Here is a 20131-nt window from a genome sequence, read left to right as displayed (position 1 = left end):
CACTCGCGTACGTACATAATGTGCGGCGTTATTCCGCGAAATTTCCCCTTTGAATACCGTTTTTATGCGCGTTTCAACGGAAAGAAATGAAGAAAAAAGGAAGAGTAAGTAAAGTAGAAAACAACGTGAAACAAAATGCGGCTGTGGAGGAGAGGATCGGAAATCTTGGGCGGCGTTGCGCCTAGGATTATGCACGCGATATCTGAGGGGGTGAGGGTTCGGATGTTTGGTGCTTGGAGTCTGTGCGAGATCGCGGCGGAGCGGATCCGCGGACGACGACGGCGGCGGCCAGAGCCAGTCGATTGGAGTGCCCGGACCGACCCGGATCTGCCGCCGCCTCCGACGAAACACACGCACGCAACACCAGCTCCGAACGCCGACCGAACGGCACGCCCCTTTTTGAAACATACGACTAAAGAAATATTCAAATCTTAATCCTCGACATCTGGATCAAAACGCAGTAAGATGTTCAACTCATCAACACTCACAGATCACACATACCAATTTACATTCGTTGCAATTCTATAAAGTGAATCATGTTTCTAATTAAGACGATTGATACACTTAACGAGTATTAATTACAATTCCGATCCAACTGCATCGAAATTAAATATGCAAATGAAACAATAATTCCTCATAAATCTCAAATGCATACAGATTAGTTGCATATAAAGTTTTCTACTTTACAACAAACCATAAACATTTTACTTTGATCTAAATGTTCATCCACTTGAATCGTACGTTGTGTCACTTATCAAACGCAATACATGCATTTCGACATTATGTAATTATTCAAGTTGAATTAATTGACATTGTCAGATTAGTTTTTTCAATTAACTGCATTAATTAATTATTTGAGTTTAATTTTACATTATCCTTTCATTTATTGAAAATATTTAGATAAAACAACTAACATTATTAATATTCACTTATTCAACGTTCTAATTTTGTGACAAAATTGAATATGGAAATGAAACAATTCCTTCTCAATCCGAAATCGAATGAGATTAGTTTTCATTAAATTCATTCGAGGACTTCCTTCTGTGTTTCTGTTAGATCAAACAAGAAATCTTTTATTCCGACCTAACCGTTCATTGACATGAAACGGACGTTGCGTCACTTACCAACATACATGCATTTTAACATAATTATAATAATAATAATAATCATTTATTGCAACAGTAAAAAAATAAACGTTTTCATTTAAAACAATAAATAACAAAAAAAAATATTAATATTGTCGCATTGTCAACACTCACAGCTCACACCAATTTAAAATTATATGAATTAACCGGTTGATGCGTTTAACAAGAATTAATAGCAATTACGATTGTAACGAAATTGAATATCTGAATGAAACAATTCCTCATGAATCCAAAATGCACATAGATTGGATTTTCAGTTGCATTCGCAAGACTTTTATAAACTTTTCTACTTTAGAACAAACCAGAAACCTTTTACTCTGACCTATCTGTTCATCGACTCGAATCGTACTTTGTGATACTTATCTACATGCATTTCGATATTATTTAATTATTCAAGTTCAAACAATTGATATTGACAGTAATTATTGCAAATATTTAGAAATAACAACAAACCGTATAAAAATAACATAATTTTATGTTAAAATTAAATATTAAAATTGCGCCTTAAATCAACCGAATACTTCCTTCCTTCGCATATAAAATCTTTTTACTTTAGAACAAACATTTTTTTTCGACCATTTTTCTTCGACTTGAAACGGACTTTACGACACTTCTCAATCATAATGAATCTATCTTGACATAATTCAACTTCAATTAACAAACATTGATTATTTTTTTTATAATTTTATTTTTAATAGTCAAGTATTTATTAAAAAATATTATTAAATAAAATATATCAGTTAAAACCTTACGTGTTATTGAATTGCCATCAAAATTATAAACACAATTGCAGTACTTATAATTTTAACATTTGATGTGACGAAATTAATTATGAAAAGGAAAATATATATCGTCAATTCTAAATGGACGGAAATGAGTTTCTGTTTTAAAAGCTTTTTATAATAAAAAAATATTTTTATGCACAACCAATACAGATATTCAAATCTTAACGTAGTAAGATGCTCATATAATCAACACTCACAGGTCTCATTTTACCAATTTACATTCGTTGCAATTCAATGAAGAGAATCATATTTCTAATGAAGACGAGTGATGAGCTTTACGGGCATTAATTCCAATTCCGATCCAACTGAAACGAAATTGAATATCGGAATGAAACAAATCCTCATCAATCCGAAATGCACGCGTATTAGTATTTCTGTTGCATTCGAAGACTTTTACAAACTTTTCTAATTTAGAACAAACCAGAAACCTTTTACTCAAACCCAAATGTTTATCGATTTCAATTAAACGTTGTGTTATCAAATACAATAAATGTATTTCGACATTATTTAATTATTCAAGTTCAATTAAATGATATTGACAGTTTTATTTTACATGATTTGTCTAAATCAAGTATTTATTACAAATATTTACAAAAAAAAACAAGGGTATAATAACTCTTTAAAACGGATTGTGTTCAATAAATATATTTAAATAAAATAGAAAAAAACAACAAATATGATTAAATTTCACTTATTAACGAACATAACATTGTGGTACAATAGAATATGGAAATGAAACAATTCCTCTCCAATTCGAAATGTATTGAAATTAGTTTTCCGGATTCATTCGAGGACTTCCTCCAGTTATAAAAACTTTTTACTTTAGAACAAACAAGAAGCCTTTAACTCCGATCTAACTGTCGACTTGAAATGTATTGTGACATTATTCGATTATTGAAGTTCAAATAACATAAACTAATTATTTTTTTAGAGTTTTATATAATTTTATTCTATTATTCAATTATTTAAAAATAGTAATAATTAAAATATTGAGTCGGCTAGAAAGAACTTTCGGTTTTTGAGTGTGAAATAAAATTCATTTTTTAAATACAAAGAATGAACTTAAATCAATTATATATTTTCCATTTTGTCCGATGAACTTTTCCCATCATTCTGGCAACTCCATGAACTCGGTCTCATAGAACTTTCGTTCCTTATCAGTAAAAAAAACTGAATCTGTACTATTTCAGGTCATCACAATTAGTGAAAGTTTTACCATTCAAAACGTTTTGCAAACTTCGAAAACAAAGGAACAATGGTGAAAGGTCAAGGCTATACGGGGGATGCGATATTACTTCCCAACCGAGCTCCAATCTTTTTCCACGAGCAACCAAAGATTTGTGAGAATTTGCTTTATTTTGATGGAATACAATTGCCAATTCTGGCCATTGTTCTTTGATTACTTCCTCCAGTTTCGTTAGTTGTTGACAATAAACGTCTTACTTGATCATTTGATTCTTTCGATGCTGCTCAAAATACACAAAACCAGTGTAATCCTAGCAAATTGTATTTGTACGTGATTATTTAGAATAATTTGTGGAATATTCCGAACGACGGTTACACATTAAATCGTATAGTTGCGTCTATTTGTATTACCACTTAACAGCTTTCTGCAGCCCCTAAATATTTGGGCAGGATGATATAACTTAGATAAAGAAACGGTTGTATTTTCCACCAAACCCTTTTCTCCCACGCAGTCCTTTCTGAAATGAACACATTTTTGTATTACATAATTTAATCTTAGTCAGGGGAACAAACTGAGAGCAGGTCTTAGTAAGAGGGTCCAACGTAGAACATGGTCTCACTTGGGAAAGTCCAAGGAAAAGCACTTTCATCATAAATACTAACTTAAGAGGAGAATGTAACTCTTAGTAATAATCCCTGAGACCAACTATTGTATAGTTGACTTGTCAATAAAACTCCGATGTACACAATAAAGTTAATTAATTCATAAACCCCTCTAAGACTCCGCAACGACATAACTACGAGATAATCCACGGTGTCCAAGGATTTCTTAATCCCGGGGCACGACACAATTATGATTTTTATTTGGTCCTCACTGGTCGACCAATTCTAAAACGTGCATTCTGGTAAACTATAACTATCATATAATTCACATCCCTCTATAAGCATCAGCAACTTTCTCACCTTTACGGAAATAAAAAAGTTAAAAATGTTAAAACTGGCCGTAAACTAACTGATGCATACAAAATTACGCGCAATTGGCTTCTTCAGGAAAGTAAAAGTGACAAATTTCAAATGACAAAAGGAAAAAAATCATAACACGACAGAAGTCCTTCAAAACAAACAACACTATCTAGTTATGAAAACTTAAATTATTTTCTTTCTAACTTAATATATCAGTTACAACTTATGTGTTATTTAATTGGTTGCAATTGTGTATATACATTAACATTTCCTTTTTTTGTTGTGAAATTGAATATAGACAGCAAAATATATATATCGTCAATTCTTAATACACGGAAATTAGTGTTTGACTTACTTCCGTCAGTTTTAAAAGCTTTTCAACTTTAAAAAATATTTTGAAACATACAACCAATACAGATATACAGAACTTAGTCCAGGCCATATGAATCAAAACGCAATTAGATACTCACATGATCAATACTCATATACCAATGTACATTCGTTGCAATTCTAAAACAGGATATGGGTTGCTAATGTTATAGAAATTTAAAAAAAAATACGAATTCTTTGTATTTGTGGTTGCAATCGATTCTAGCCATACCTAGGACTTTTAAACCGCCTAAAAATAAACAGAACAAAAAGAGACTTGAGAGAAAAAAACTCATTTATAATTTATATAAATCATTTTGTGTACTATTTTATTAGAATTTATTCTATTCAATTAAAATTTATTTAGTTTTAAAATTTGTTAACCATACTATATACTAAATCCCCACAGATTACTGTTAGCAAAAATAAAATAAAAATGCTAACAATAATAGCCGCACCAACTTTTCAAAATGTAGTAGTGTATTTAGATAACAACAAAAAAAAGTGCCTAAAACTACAAAAACATAAATTACCTTTGTATGTCAAGTGGTTAATTATTATTACACGTTTAACATTCTTTTATTTACAGTGTTGATTAGTTTCATATAAATGTTTAAAGAAATATAATATCAGAATAAAATGTTTCTTATTATAAAAAAACAAACATCCAACATACAATAAGATGGTCACATTATCAATACTCACAGATTAAACAATTTTATGTATGTCTACTAATGTAAGTTCGTTGCAAATCTAGTTCATAATTTATATAGTTGATACGCTTAACAAGCATTAATTGCAAATCCGATCTGTTTGAATTAATAAACACGACTGCGGCGAAATTGAATATCAGGATCAAACAATTCATCGTTCTCCCGAAATCCACTGATATTAGTTTTCCGGTTGCATTCAAAGATTTACACTTTTAGAAACTTTTCAACTTTAAAACAAACTAGAAATATTTTACTTTGCTCCGTCCAAAGCATTAATCGATATGAAATGACTTTAACATATGACATATTTTTAAATAATTTTGTTATTTAAGATCAAATTACTAACATTTAACAATAATAATTTATTAGCCATAAATATATAGAAACATAAAGTAAAAATCAAATACCTATATAAGTAAATACATCTGGCCAAAAGGCACCGACATTAGTATTTTCGCTTATTTATTTTATATATATTTTTTGTCGTATAATTTAATTCACAATATGTTTACCAAAGTGAACATTGAGTAAATTTAAGATCGCGGTTGACATTAAATAGATAATCTTTCCCGGTGGATAGTTACCATTATGATGATTTGATTTGTTGGCTGTCGTCTTGTAGGTTAACTTCAGTAGTATATTGATGCTCTACGATTCCACTTTTTCCTTTGACTGTAATTCTGCTGCTATCCTTAACACTGTCATTGTCCATCGACAGGCTGAAGGTCCATATGGTGAACCTCATTCATTTGACTGTCCATCTGTGCAGAACGATAGCCCTATTGCTGCAAGCACTGAGAGGGCTAACAAAGGACCTGGCTTGACCAGGATTCGAACCGGCGCCCACAAAATCGTGGGTAGGGCGACTTAACCATTCGGCTATTAGTTGCCCTATTTTATATTTGAAATGATATATTAATATTAATTTAATTATAAGTTATAAATGTGTTCATTTGTAAGTTTTTCATTACTTCCCTGTTACATTTGAAGACTTCATGCAGTTTTTTTTAAAGTTTTTAAATTTTGAAACATACAGTGGAATCTTGGTTGTCGAACATAATTCATGCTAAAATTTGTTTGATAACCAAAACCAAAATTTAATAGATACAGATAATACATTATGTAATACCAGATGATTGCTAATTTAAAATTTATTATAAAAATACACATTTTTTATGAGCAATTGTAATTACAATATATTATAATTAATACACAATGACTGCAACGAAATTGAATATCGGAATAAAACAATTTCTCATCAATTCGAAATGCACGGAGATTAGTTTTCCAGATACGTTCCAAGACTTCCTCCAGCTTTAGAAACTTTTCTACTTTCGAAGAAATAAGTTTTTTTCTCTTCGACCAACCGTTTCATCGACTTGAATTGACTTTGTGACATTTATCAAACACAATTCATGCATTATTCGACTATTTAAGTTCAATTAACCGACATTATTAGATTACTTAAATGTATTCATTGTTAAATACATATATTATTGTTTAAGAAATGGTATTATGTCATTATATATCGTAAAATATTATTTGTTACAAATAAAATATGACTGTACAATAATTAGAGTAATTAAAATTTTAGTAATATAATTATTAATTGAATATTAAATGAAATAACTTTTACAATGTTTTTATTCTATGGAGTGAGATGGCTTGAAACAATCGGGTATTGAAATTCTTGTTCTGTTTATGTTTTAAAGTCCTCGTATTATATTTAATTCAATAACATTTAGCTATATTAGCTGATAATTATAGAGTATGTTTTAAACACATTTTGCTACCAACTTTCTATGAAGTGTTTACTCGTTTTGCATTATATTATCTTTTAGTTCATATTACTAGATATTTTCATATATTTTTACAGCGAAATTGAATATTCAAAGGAAAATATTTCTCTTCGATTGGAAATGCACTGAGATTAGTTTCTCAGATGCTTTAGAAGACTTACTCCAGTTTTAGAAACTTTTCTACTTTAGAACAATCAATAAATCTTTTTCTCTGTCCAAACTATTCATCAACTTGAAACAACAGTTATCATGCGCAGTAAAAACATTTTATTTGATAATTCAGTTACATTAATTGGTGTCACTTAATTACTTATCAAATACAAGTTTATATTGCGTGTTCCACTATGAGCTGAATGATTTGTGATGTCTTAGTTTTATTCTGATTTACTATAAAATTACCTGTAAAATATTTATGTAATAACTCATCACTTGCCTCGCCTTCAACACATTTTAGATTTGCGCTTATTTCCACAAGCTTCTATGTTGACTTTGACAGTGTGAATTGTTTCTAAGTTATTGGCATAATCAAATTGTACCACTCTTGCAATTTGATGTCTTTAGATTTTATATTTTAAACCAATTGATATTGCCAATTATAGAAATTGTGCAGCGATTATGTGATTGTTCATTACTTGGATGACACATAGCTCCTTCTTAGAAAAAGTAATTACCTCTATTAGACCACAAAAAGGTGGTTAACATCAAAGTGGAAATGTAATAATAGCAGCCGAAACAATCATTTGAGTGACATATTATTTTATAAATAATCTAGATGTTTCTAGTATATATTGTTTAAAAAAAATTGCTTACTGTAATTTTGTGTCATTTAATTTAAAAAATCAATTGTTCATCTCTTAGTGGTTCCATATAGAAATTAATGCCAGAAAAATCACGGTCTATAGCCATTTGGATGATAAAAATGAAAAAAAAAATTGATAAATTAACGAGTTCTTGCAATATGAGTTTATCTATACGCTTTGTCTGCCGAGCGCCGTTTGGAATTATGGATATTTGTCTCGCATACTCGCTTTGATATACGACTGTTGTTTATTTTTGTGCGGACTAAACAAGGACTTTCCTCAATTAGTGCGATTTCAAGCATTATTGCAGTAACTTAGGTGGGTTTATAGACAACCGAATACCTGTTTTGACCATGAATTTTAAATATATATGTATTATATAAAGCACTTCATAATAATAACACTTTTAAATCAACAAGTTTTTTTCCTCCCGGCAACAGTAACACTTTTCTTTGGCGTTGTCTTAATTTAAATGAAATTAACACATTTCTCCCTTATTCTATCTTTGTTTCGCATTACTGAATACAGCTCGCTTAACGAGCAAAACGAATTGTAGGAAAAAATGACTTGCTTAACGAGCGACGAGTGACAATGAGAAGAGAAGTTCCGGATTGCGCGTCTGCCTTTAAAACTTGTGTACACATATTATGTGTATTTTTGAATACGTTTCACTATACGAGTATTTCACTATACGAGTAAAAATCAGGAAATTTTGGAATGGATTAAACTCGTTAAGCAAGGTTTCACTGTATTCTCATTTATTGATCCGACTGAAGTAGAAATACGTTGATACTAGATAAAAAATAAACAGAAATCTTTTCCTATAAGCCAATAATTTATCAATTTATAATAAACCTTACTCATCAGCGGCAATTTCAATTTGTTTCATTCGGGTTATCTATTTTTTAAGTGAATAAAAAAGTTTTTCAATATTTTTAATTATAATTTAATTACGTTATTCCTGTTAATTAATTAAGCTAGCTACTCATCATTATGGAGTATTAAGCTAAGTACCTTGTCAATATTTGCATAGTTATGTACGGAATATTAATATTCTCCGGGACTAATAAACCTTCTTAAGAACTTTCATTATCAACTACATAAATAAACATTTAACGTTATAATTATATATTTATAAATAAATTTATTGACCAGAATATAGAAAGGAAAAACAACTCTAAATAAAAATAGCTATACAGTGGAACCTCGCTTAACGAGCACTTCTCATAACGAGAATTTCGCTTAACGAGCCACTTTTTGCATAACGAGTGACGATGAGAAGAGAAGTCCAGGATTGCGCGCCTGCTACATCATTTTTAAAACTTGTGTACACATATTATGATTTCACTATACGAATAAAAAATCGGAAATTATCCTTGTAATGCGAGGTAATATAAATTATTACTTAATTAACTATGTATATATTTATTGTCCCGTTAATATTAAAATAAATATATTTATTTGTTTTCACAGCATAAAAAAAATAAAGTAATTTAAATTCATGCAATTCACAATAATTGATAATAATGATATATCCCACTTTTTTTTTATTGCAAACATTTTTAATGAAATGTTATTGCTCTGTGTACAATTTGCAACGACCGTTTATAAATATTTAAATAATACTATTTACATAACCAGCTAATAAAACGCACGCGGCATTTTATATTAAAACTTTGTGCAGAATAAACTCGTACATGTCTAAATTAAATTGCATTTAATAAATGAGACATGTGTTTTCATTGTGTCATTGTTTATACGTCAACGTATATTATTAATTCTTATTCTGTCTGTCTCCGTTCAGTGTTCCGTCAGTATTTCAATGAATTCAATTTTATTTAAGCATAAACGAACACAAAATATATAAAAAACATATACGAATACACCCGGCGTCTGTATACTCAAAAATTGTTGGTAAATATATATATTTATATTAAAAACGAATGAATTTTAAATAAATTATACTTGAAATTTAACTTGGGAGTGAAGTTCTCAATATAGTTATTTCAATGACGTGTCCCAGGGATGCATTTCTAGACACTGTGGAATATTTTCTTCTGTTGTCTGTTGTGGAGCCTTACGTTTGGTAAATAATGAGTTTTACTTTTGGTTTAATATTAAAATATTCTTTAAAGTATTTGCTTTATTGTAATTCTTCCATCTGACACTGTAGTTGTCTCTTTAACATTCTTCCTAAGACTAATTACAAATACAGGTAAACGTCGTTTTGCGCCGGTTCGATTTACGCTGCTGCGAAATAACGCTTATTAATTGCTGATTTTACACCTATATAGAATTAAAGTTATATTACTGAAGAATGATATTGTTATGCTAAGAAAGAAGAAAAGTTAGACTATACAAAATTTCGGCAAAATAACTTTTTAAATTACTGAACTTACTATAAAATTCTAATTGTCGTACCAGAAATAAATCCATGTGGATTAGAATACATTATGCTTGATTGAACTTGAATGAACTGACTGACAACACAGTGATTAAAAATGATTTGTATGCAAATGTTAATTCTCCCTTTGTTACAGGTGATGCGCGAAAACATGTGAACGAAAAAAAAGGAAAACTCGAATCAGGGGAGAGAAAATTGCGGACGAAAAAAAAATCCTGTGCAGAAACGAACATCAATTAAATTTACTTGGACGTAGCGTCATGAACGGACTTCGTAATGGACTGCGTGGTCCTGTCCAAATACTGGTACTGCACATCCTGATCTTCATTGGAAGCAGTAAGTGCAAATTAGAATTTATATATAAAAAAAAACAATTAAAATGGTTCGGACAAAAGGCAACTTTTTGCATTTCAACTTTATTTTTCTTCGTGAGCAATTAAATTACATTTATCGGAGAATCGATTACATCTAGCCCGACATAAAAATTCAATGGAATCGGAAAATTGACTGGCAAAGTGAGGGAGAGCGAGCAGCAATTGCTTCAAATACAAAAAAAATATGATTGTAATTATCGTTGACCCGGGTATCGCTCGTAATTCGTTGAATTACTGCTGGGAATCCCCCCAATCGTATTCAGATTTGAGTGTGTATATGTTATCTATATAATTTCCGACCGATATCGACGTCCAAGAGAAGAGATTGCCCGAGATCGAGGGGAATTGATTTAAACTTGGTTTTTGGAAGAAACTCCTTCGAAGCAGAAACTATTACGTAAAACGGCATCGACGTGCGCATACGGATCGAATATATTGGCGATGACATAATTCAAATTAACGAAATGTAATAACATGTAATTTTGTTCATTAAATTTCAACAAAATATTTTCAAACTATAATAATTGCATATATTAGATCAGCGCTAACCTGTGGAGAGAATTTTGGTGGTCCGCAGAGAGGTTTGAATATTTATTTTTATTGTATTCTGATTTTCGCATTATTATTTTTGGAATATATCATCGTAGTTGCGACCGCTGTATTAGATAATCAGTTTAAATCTAAATAAAGTTTATATCAATAGTAATATCCAGTTTTCTAACATTATCTAATATCAAACTAAAAAATTTATATTAATTATTACAAATGTCTAGCTATTATGAAAAAGGACATAATGGACAAACGAAAGCTGAGGAAAATTTGGTAACCTACCCGTGATACTTCTGATAAAACATTGTTAACGAGGCATTACTAGAAAACTAGAAAAATTAAGCTCTTAAAGACTACCTCAGTAATTTGACTCCAAGCGAAGCCACCGATTATTCACTCTGGGGAGCCACTAAAAAAATGAAACAACCAGTACAAAGTATGACGCCGATTCGTAAACTTGATGGTAGTGGGTGAGAGCGATATGGAGAAAGCTAAATTGTTTGCTGAACATCTTGCCCGCGTTTTCCAATCATTTCCTTCAGTACTTGCCGACAAGGAGGAAAGTAAAATCAAACAATTTTTACAATACTCATGCCAAATGTCGCTTCTTATAAAACCCTTCAAAGTGAAGCAAGTCGAACGAATAATTCAGTGACGATTAAAACCAAGAAAAGCGCCTTGCTACTATTTATTAACGACTGAAGTCCTGAAGCAACTCCCATTTACAGGTCTAAATGGTTTTAACCTGATTCTTAGGCTTGGCTGCTTTTGTTCCTCAAGGTAGCGCATCCGGAACCCTGTTGTAATGTAATAATTGTTTAAGAAAAATATTGAAAAGAAATTATTCTTAATTAATAAATTTCAAGCGATAATTTATATATATCGGCGAAATATTAGTAATAAATCCTCACTCAATAAGTTCGTAGGATGACATATAGATGGCGCCCTTTTGAGAAGTAACAACCTTCAGACGCCTGTCAAAATTTCATGGCAATCTGACGTTTAGGTTACAAGTTACAGTGATTTTAGTGACGCTACTTTTGAAATTTTCAAAGCAATGGAACTGAATTTCGTGTGTTGATAAAACATTTATTTTAAGGCAAAAAATACCGTTTAAACAAAGCAATGATAAGTGTTATGGGACTCTTCTCTGTCAAGACAAATGGTAGATAAGTGGTTTGCTGATTTTAAACGCGATCATATAGTCACAAATTCAGCAAATTCGGCAATTGTTGCAGAAAACTTAACAAAAATCCACAAAATGGTTTTGGTCGATCGTAAATTGAAGTTGAGTAAGATAATATAATGAAGTTATGTGAAATATTGTAATAACTTCTGTTATTTGATTATTTATTATATACTAATTTCATTAAAAAAAATAGAATTAATTGATTATTGCACTAAACCTATTTACGCTCAGGTTTAATAATATAATTAATTTACTGTTTTACAAAATTATTATTTAGAAAATTAATAATATTTTGTACGTAATGAAAATAACTTGGATTGTTATTTAAATAGCATTATTATGCAATTCCAGGTTGAAATTAATAATATAAATTTGGAAATTCCAAAAATACTAAATGTAATAATATAATTTTCGTTTTTCAATTGGTTTTGTCAATATCCAATAATGTGTGACAATAATATAGGACTTTAAAACCACATTTAAATATAGTACAGAAAGAGAATTGATTATTGAGAAAAAAAGATCATTTATGTCAATATTTTTGTGTACTAATTTAAATGGATGGATCATTTGATCTTCCATCGAACTTTAATGTATAACTTCTAAATGGACGAAACGTGTTATTAATAAAATAAACAAATAAGAGTCCTCAAACAAAAATAATGAAAAATAATTTGTTTGAATGCACGATATCACTCGTTTTACAATATATAATAACTAAATAACATATATGCATAAGAAATCACTTGTGAAAGGACATAATAAATACCTGAATTATAATAGATATTAACTAATACAGTATTTACAGAAGTGAAGATATACAGGTGATTGCTCTTAATCCGGACACATTGGGAGTAGTATGCAGGATAAATAAAACAAGTCGGAAAACTATACGTATTATTTACATATATACTATAATATGAATGCATATTATAGTGATATAAATTCTTAAACAGTAAATATGTATGTAATATATCAGAGGTGGCCAAACTGTGGCTTGCAAGCCGCATGCGACTCTTCAAGAGTCTTGTTGTGGCTCAACTAGCAACAATACAAATATTTTTATATAAAATTAAATTAATTATTCTGGAATAATTTGTCCAAAGTGGTTACCTTCTATTTTACGAGATATAATGATATAAACTAGAACCACACTCCACCACCAAATATTCAAGTGTGAAACCCCGGCGCTACAAAAATTCACACACGATTAATGTCCCGATTAAATGAAATATTGTCCCGAAAAAGCGATGTACATTTTTGTTATTTTTTCTATTTTGGTTCCGTTCTTTAGGATTTGTCCGTAATAAGCGAATGTCCCGAATAACCAGTGTCCCAATTTAGCACAGTCGATTCTGTATTTATCGTCTAGAATATATATGTAAAAGATTATATCCGAATTGTACTGGAAGTTTCTATTTGGTCTACATAAAATAATATTATATTATTTAATACATTAACGTCAAATTGTTATGAATTGCTCATATTTTACGAAGCACTTGTGTCTCTTTTATAGCACAGTCGCCAAATATGCGCATATATATTTATGATATTTATATGAAGTTTGGGTTGTGGTGTGATTAGAGTAAATGTAGTGTGCAAGTCCGGAAACGGAAACGAGGCGTTCTGATGGTGTGTCCAGAAATGGGACAATAAAAACAATATGAAGAATAAAAAAGCAAGTGCATACACACAGATAGACTAAAGGGAGAAAGACGGAAACGTTGGTGAATACAGTAGAGGGAGTTTTCAGGGGCCAACGACACATTCAGAGGGCCTCGCACTGTGTATGCTCTCCCTCCTTTTTCGTCGCCCATTGGGAAATGTTCCTAGTCCGAGAAAATAGAAGCGATGCAATTTTGCGGTGCCCACGTCCACGCGAAGGCCACACATTTCATTTTATTCCCCATTCCCATCTTTATCATCCTGTTCCTCTCTCTCACTCACCCTCTCTTTATTTCCCTATCTTATTCCTCTTTCTAGCTTACTCCATATTTTTTTACTCTATTCTTTATTTCATTTTATGATTCCGCCCACTATCGCATATACGCTATGTCCCTTTCTTTATTTTTTACTCGGAGCTTTAAACATTTGTATTTATCGCGGTTGATCCGAGGGGTCAAAAATATACAGTTCCAGATAGTGAACGTTCGTGCAACCGGAATCTTAATTAGCAGAGTTGGTGAATGGAAAAAAAGCAAACAAGCAAACATTTTTCTGTATGCAAATCCGCAATGACCATCCACTTTGATCAGCGATGGAAAGGATCGCTTTTGCATCAAAGAGGCGGCGTATGCGGTTTCACTGAAGAAGTCGTACCAATTATTTCTCTCCGATACAAAGACACACTGTAGTTCGAACTGAAGCAAAGCTTTTTTTGGTAGCGTGCAGATTTTTCGGGCTTTAATTGCTGGAGCTAATTAACTGGGAGCTTAATGATTACACTTTGGTTTACGAATTCGCGTCACGCCACCTCACTCCCTCCTTCTCTTCTTTCTCGGAGAGAGAGGGTTTAAAAAAAAAAGAAGGGACATAAAATAAATTAAAGACAGAACGCGATCCGCAGAAGTAGCGATCCTTGTTTCCATCCAGTTCGTTCTTTCCCCCCAGTAATAATAATTAATTTGGCACGCGGATGACGAAATAATTAAGTGCTTTCTGTAGAAGGAATACGCGAGGAGGTGTACACTGGGCTATTAGTATTCAGGGGCGGCATCGCCACGGCGTAATTCGGTAATCAGTACTGGAAGTAATACAAAGAATTTCATTTGTGTTTTAATGAAACTCGCTTATCTCTCAGGTCGGATATACATGGGCATACACATGGCTCTTCGGTATGGCTTGATGGCACTCTTTGCTCCTTCTTGGATTCTGCTTAGGCCGCAGGCTGAGACGTGCATGGATTATTTTATTATTCACTCGCTCGCACACAAAATTTGAGGAAACGAGGAACGCGATGCCTCCTGAGTAATACTGCACGCACGATTTACACCTTCGGATATAGTTAACTGGAAGGAAAGAACCGGCGGATGCGCCGGGGTTTATAAACTCGATGTCGCCTCACCGCTGTAACCAATTTCCAAAAATTTTACATTTACTTATCATTTTCTTAATATATTCATATTTGCGCATAATTTAGCGATACATTTATTTAAAATGGTAAAGTTTTTTCATCTAATCCAGGGTTTCCCAAACTATGTTCCGCAAAACTTAATAGGCTCCGTGAAATAGGAATAAAATAATTACTAAATAAATAATTAATGTTTTTTCTCATTTTTTTTTTAATTTTATTAATTATAAACATGGTGTTTCGTGAAAATTTCAGGATTTACGAAGTGTTCCGTTGTAGGAAATGTTTGGAAAACCCTGAACTACTCAATGCAAAATTTGTGTAATATAAAAAATCCTTACCTTAACCCATTTTTAATCTTTTATTGTTCGTATTTTCTCCGCATATTTTAATGGTAGAAAATTTTTTTTTTTTAAGAAATTTATTATCTTCAAAATGAGGTTGATCCACTTAAGCATTTGCAATTCGGCTTCCATTATACTTTTACAATGAAGTAAACTTTTATACCACGGTTAGATTTAACAATCAAAGTAATATATTTGGGATTAATTTAGAATGAATAAGATAACATTTGATACACTCTAACTTATGATAAAATAAATTGCACGTTTATAAGTAATATTAATGCATTTTCGGAGTTGAGCTGTGTGGAACAGCATGTGCATCAAAACAATTCAACAATTTCAGTATAAATGCGTAAAAAATAAACAGACAAGTAAAAATGATTATTTTTAATTTATTTATTTAATTATTTATTAATATTGTCTTCCAGTAATAAATACTAAATTATAATTAATAAATCCTGAAAAGGAAGAAATAGTGTATAAATAAATATGAATTACATACAATAATTTAAATATTGACCCATTTCTTAGACCGATTTTTTATAACTTATTCTAGTAGAATCATAGGTAAATTTAACTTTCAACTTCTAAGCTTAAACACTTTCTCGCCGACTCGAACTCGTTTTCCACCTTGAATGATTTTTTTTCCACTGCCTTCTCTACGATCGCCAAGTTCTTCTCGATTTTATCCGCACCTCACAGATGTGTTTAAGAAACTCATTAAGAAATTCATAGTCGGACATGTCGTCAGGTCTCATCGAATATTTGGTGACCATCATCCCGTTGAACAGAGCCTTCTCAAATCCCTCAAGGAATTTTTTATCCATTACTCCATTATTTTGGTGTAAATAAAACTTGGTTTCAGTTGCATCTTTGAAATGCTGTTCCAATCGTCCATGTAATCGCGATTCTTCAATATTTTATCCAACTTGATGGAAATCACGATTTTTCAATTTGTCATTTATCTATGGTAACTCCTTCATTATTGAAGAACATTACTCCGCAATTTTGTTCACTGCAGCTGTAGCTTTTCTGTTTCCTTTTGTGGCAAATTCCATTTTTAAATTTAAGAAATTTGAGCGAAAAAAATGTTTAAATGCGAAGACTTGATTTTGAATACTCAATTCGTAATGAAATGAACTTTTTGCTAGAGTTTAAATACTGCCTTTCAGACCGAATATTTTGCAAGTGGTTGGGTGTATAAGGGTTGTTTTTAGGTAAAGTAGTTATTTATATAATTGTTTTCCCTTTTTGGTACTTGCAATACATTTTGTTTATTACATTTAGGGTTTGAAGTTATCGAGTTGAGACTTTACATGTTTTACACTTATCGTGTTGGTACAATTACAATTCTTGGTAATGTTACCTAAATTTCATTTTCATAAAATGTTGATTTTAAATTGATGTACGGTTATTTTTTTTTTCGTCTATTAATTTTTCTAAGAAAATTTTAAATTCCTATAATTTAAGTTATGTGCACACAGCACATAACTTTAAAATTAATTTGTTATTAACAACAAAGAAACTAATTATTTCTTAATTTCTTTGTAATTAAAAATATAACGTTTTTAGTAATTATTCAATAATTTTAAAATTATAAATTCGAATATTTGATTTTTAAAGTAATAAAAGGTTTTACAACTAATAATTATTAGTTCTAATTTAATACAGGCGAATATTATACTTTGCCTTTTAAAACCACTCAATAAGTTCATAGGATGACTAATAAAACAACAACTTTTTGGCAATATTCGGCTTTATTCATCAACATGGTCTCCTTCAAGAGTGATACATTCATTCCAACGCTTCTCTAAAATTTCGATACGTTTCTTGTCTTTGGCCTTAAAATACGGCTTTCACTTTTTGCTGTCCACTCAGCTGATGACCGATATGATTATGGAGTGTAGTGGTGGATCCAGGTTTCATCCACTGTTACATACCGCATGAAAAAACGTTTTATTTCGCGTCAACAGCTCCAAACAGTGCTTCCACTGTGAGCAAACGCGGTACCCACTTCGGACAGAACTTTCTCATGGTCAAATGTTCATGCAAAATTGTGAATACACTGTCTTCTAAAATCTTCAGGGTGTTATAAATCCATGTTATGGACTTTTTTATGTTTTCTGTAACAATTGCTGAATTTGGGAGACCAAAACATCATTTGTGTCTGTACGACCGCATTTAAAATCAGTAAACCAATTCTCTACCATTTGTCTCGACGGAGAAGAGTCCCCATAACACTTAACATGCTTTGCTTTGCTCATGCCATCATGCAATGTTTTGACAACACACGAAATTGATATTTTTCCATTGTTTTGAAAATTACAAAAGTAGCGTCACTAAAACCACTGTAACTTGTGAACTAAACGTCAGATTGCTATGAAATTTTGACAGGCGTCGTCTGAATGATATATATGTCATCCTACAAACTTATTGAATGAGGTATTATGTATCATCAGCTTTATTATTTTTAATTAATTTACCATTAACCGTACATTTTTCAAATCACGATGATGAAATTTAAATGCTTTTCTGATCACATATACAATATTGAAGATGTACCTGTTACATAACTATCGTATAATTCTGAGTTATGAGTACATAATGAATTTAACTGTATGTATAGAGGGAAACTTCATAATACATGCGTATGCAGTGAATTTTCAAAATAATCGATCCAATTACTATGTATTTATATACATAACTATTATTTTTTTATTAAAAATTAGTATCAATTAAAAATATCGCTTATATCAACAATTCATTAAGTTACTTTTAAATTATTATAATAATAATAATAATTTATTGGTCAGACAGAAAATACAAAAAAATACATTCTGTAAATAAATAAATGGTAAAAATAACAACTAAATAATAAACATAACTCTCAAAATAAGTAAATAAATTCTAACATAAATTAACAAAATAAATATATATATTATCATGCTGGCCAAAGGGCTATCGACCGAGGTCTTTCCGTCCTTTTAAATTATATTAAATTCATATAAATAGTAATGTAAAATACATAATTATATTCATTTTTATAAAAAAAATCTACATACAGGTTAAATCTGCTTATTTTAGTACAGCGATTCATGAATGTCGGCAGATTTTTTTTCCTCATGTGCGATCAATACTGAATGCTTGGTGGCTAGTTTTATATGTATAATCTTGATTTATTCGACACTATGATTCTATGGTAGCGCCAGGTTTTAAAAGATAATAGTGCACTATTTCCTTTGCGAACATTGTGGTGGTTGCCACAATGTTGGTGCTTCATCAGCATCCATTGTCCAGATAATTTATGTTTATCGCCCGTGATCTATTTATCGTCCAACGTAATGATTTGTTTACCTGTCCAGTATATATCATAAAGAATTGATACGAATATTTTGTGTTTAATCAGGCAGTTTTCCAACAAGGCTTGTTAAAACGCAAAAACTGATATGAGTAATATCACCTTTAGTTTCTTCAATGAAATTATCAAAAATTAAAAATAACTTCCCATTGAGTAGATATTATTAAAGTAATATATTATTATATAAATAATTTATTGGTCAGACTGAATATAAAAGATATTTGACATAAAATTTATCAAAAAACTGTAATAATATTTAAAAATTTAATAAGTTGAAATTAATGTAGTATTCTGATATATTTAAATTATTTACAGAAAATTAATCTAATAAATCGTATAGAGGAAAATGAAAATTTACAATAAAAGTATAGTATTTCATAATATTGGAAAGAGAGAAAATCTCATGATTCCGTGTATATTCATGACTAAATCTGATTCAAAAGCAATCATTTTATGATTAAATCCGTTGGAATTCTCATAGTTTCACTTCCATCAAATTGTCGAACAAGGTATAACCTCGACCCAAACATTATAAACTCTGATTTCCAATATGCCTAGGGCTAATAATGGATATTGCGGTTAATGCAATTTCCAGTGTTTATTAATTTGTAGATCAGGTACTAAAATTATGTTACCAAATGCCATAAGTTACTATTAATTATGTTCTAGCAAATTATGTCAATCTAACAAAGGTTTGTTTAGTGGTGTAAATAGTAACACAATTATGTATTATTCTACTTTAGAAAAGTTCCAATATTCTTTTTAAGAAGTAAGGAAGAAATTAGAATAAAATCATTGCACTATAAAAAGGTTTATTTATTTGACGTTTATGCACTTGACGTTTTATAACATCTTCAAAGAGATGTTTTCGGTCTATTAGCTAAATATTAAGTCACTCAAACATAAGTCCAAGTTTTAAATTATATTACATCTCTGAATTTTTTGAAAATGTAAATAACAATAATACTTTTAATAAACTGAATACCGGTTGATTATAGATTATTGATTATAATTGTAAGATAATAAAACAATTGATTTAATATCAATATGTGTGTTATAACTTACAAAATATTGCTATTTTTAT

At 30.6% G+C, this 20131-nt stretch overlaps 1 protein-coding gene across 1 annotated transcript in view; it reads left to right on the top strand.

Moving 5' to 3' along the window:
- The first annotated feature begins 271 nt into the window (after positions 1 to 271).
- LOC108568466 overlaps positions 272 to 20131 on the top strand; it is a 39439-nt gene continuing 19579 nt past the window's right edge. The window contains exons 1-2 of the mRNA XM_017929580.1: positions 272 to 460; positions 10300 to 10499. Of these exons, the coding sequence (XP_017785069.1) occupies positions 10424 to 10499 (76 nt within the window). The 5' untranslated portion in view covers positions 272 to 460; positions 10300 to 10423. The remainder of the gene's footprint in view (positions 461 to 10299; positions 10500 to 20131) is intronic.

The sequence above is a fragment of the Nicrophorus vespilloides genome, unplaced genomic scaffold (assembly GCF_001412225.1).
Source record: "Nicrophorus vespilloides isolate i.1.1-1 unplaced genomic scaffold, Nicve_v1.0, whole genome shotgun sequence".
Classification (NCBI taxonomy): Eukaryota; Metazoa; Arthropoda; class Insecta; order Coleoptera; family Silphidae; genus Nicrophorus; species Nicrophorus vespilloides.
This window is presented reverse-complemented; position numbering and strand designations above follow the sequence as displayed.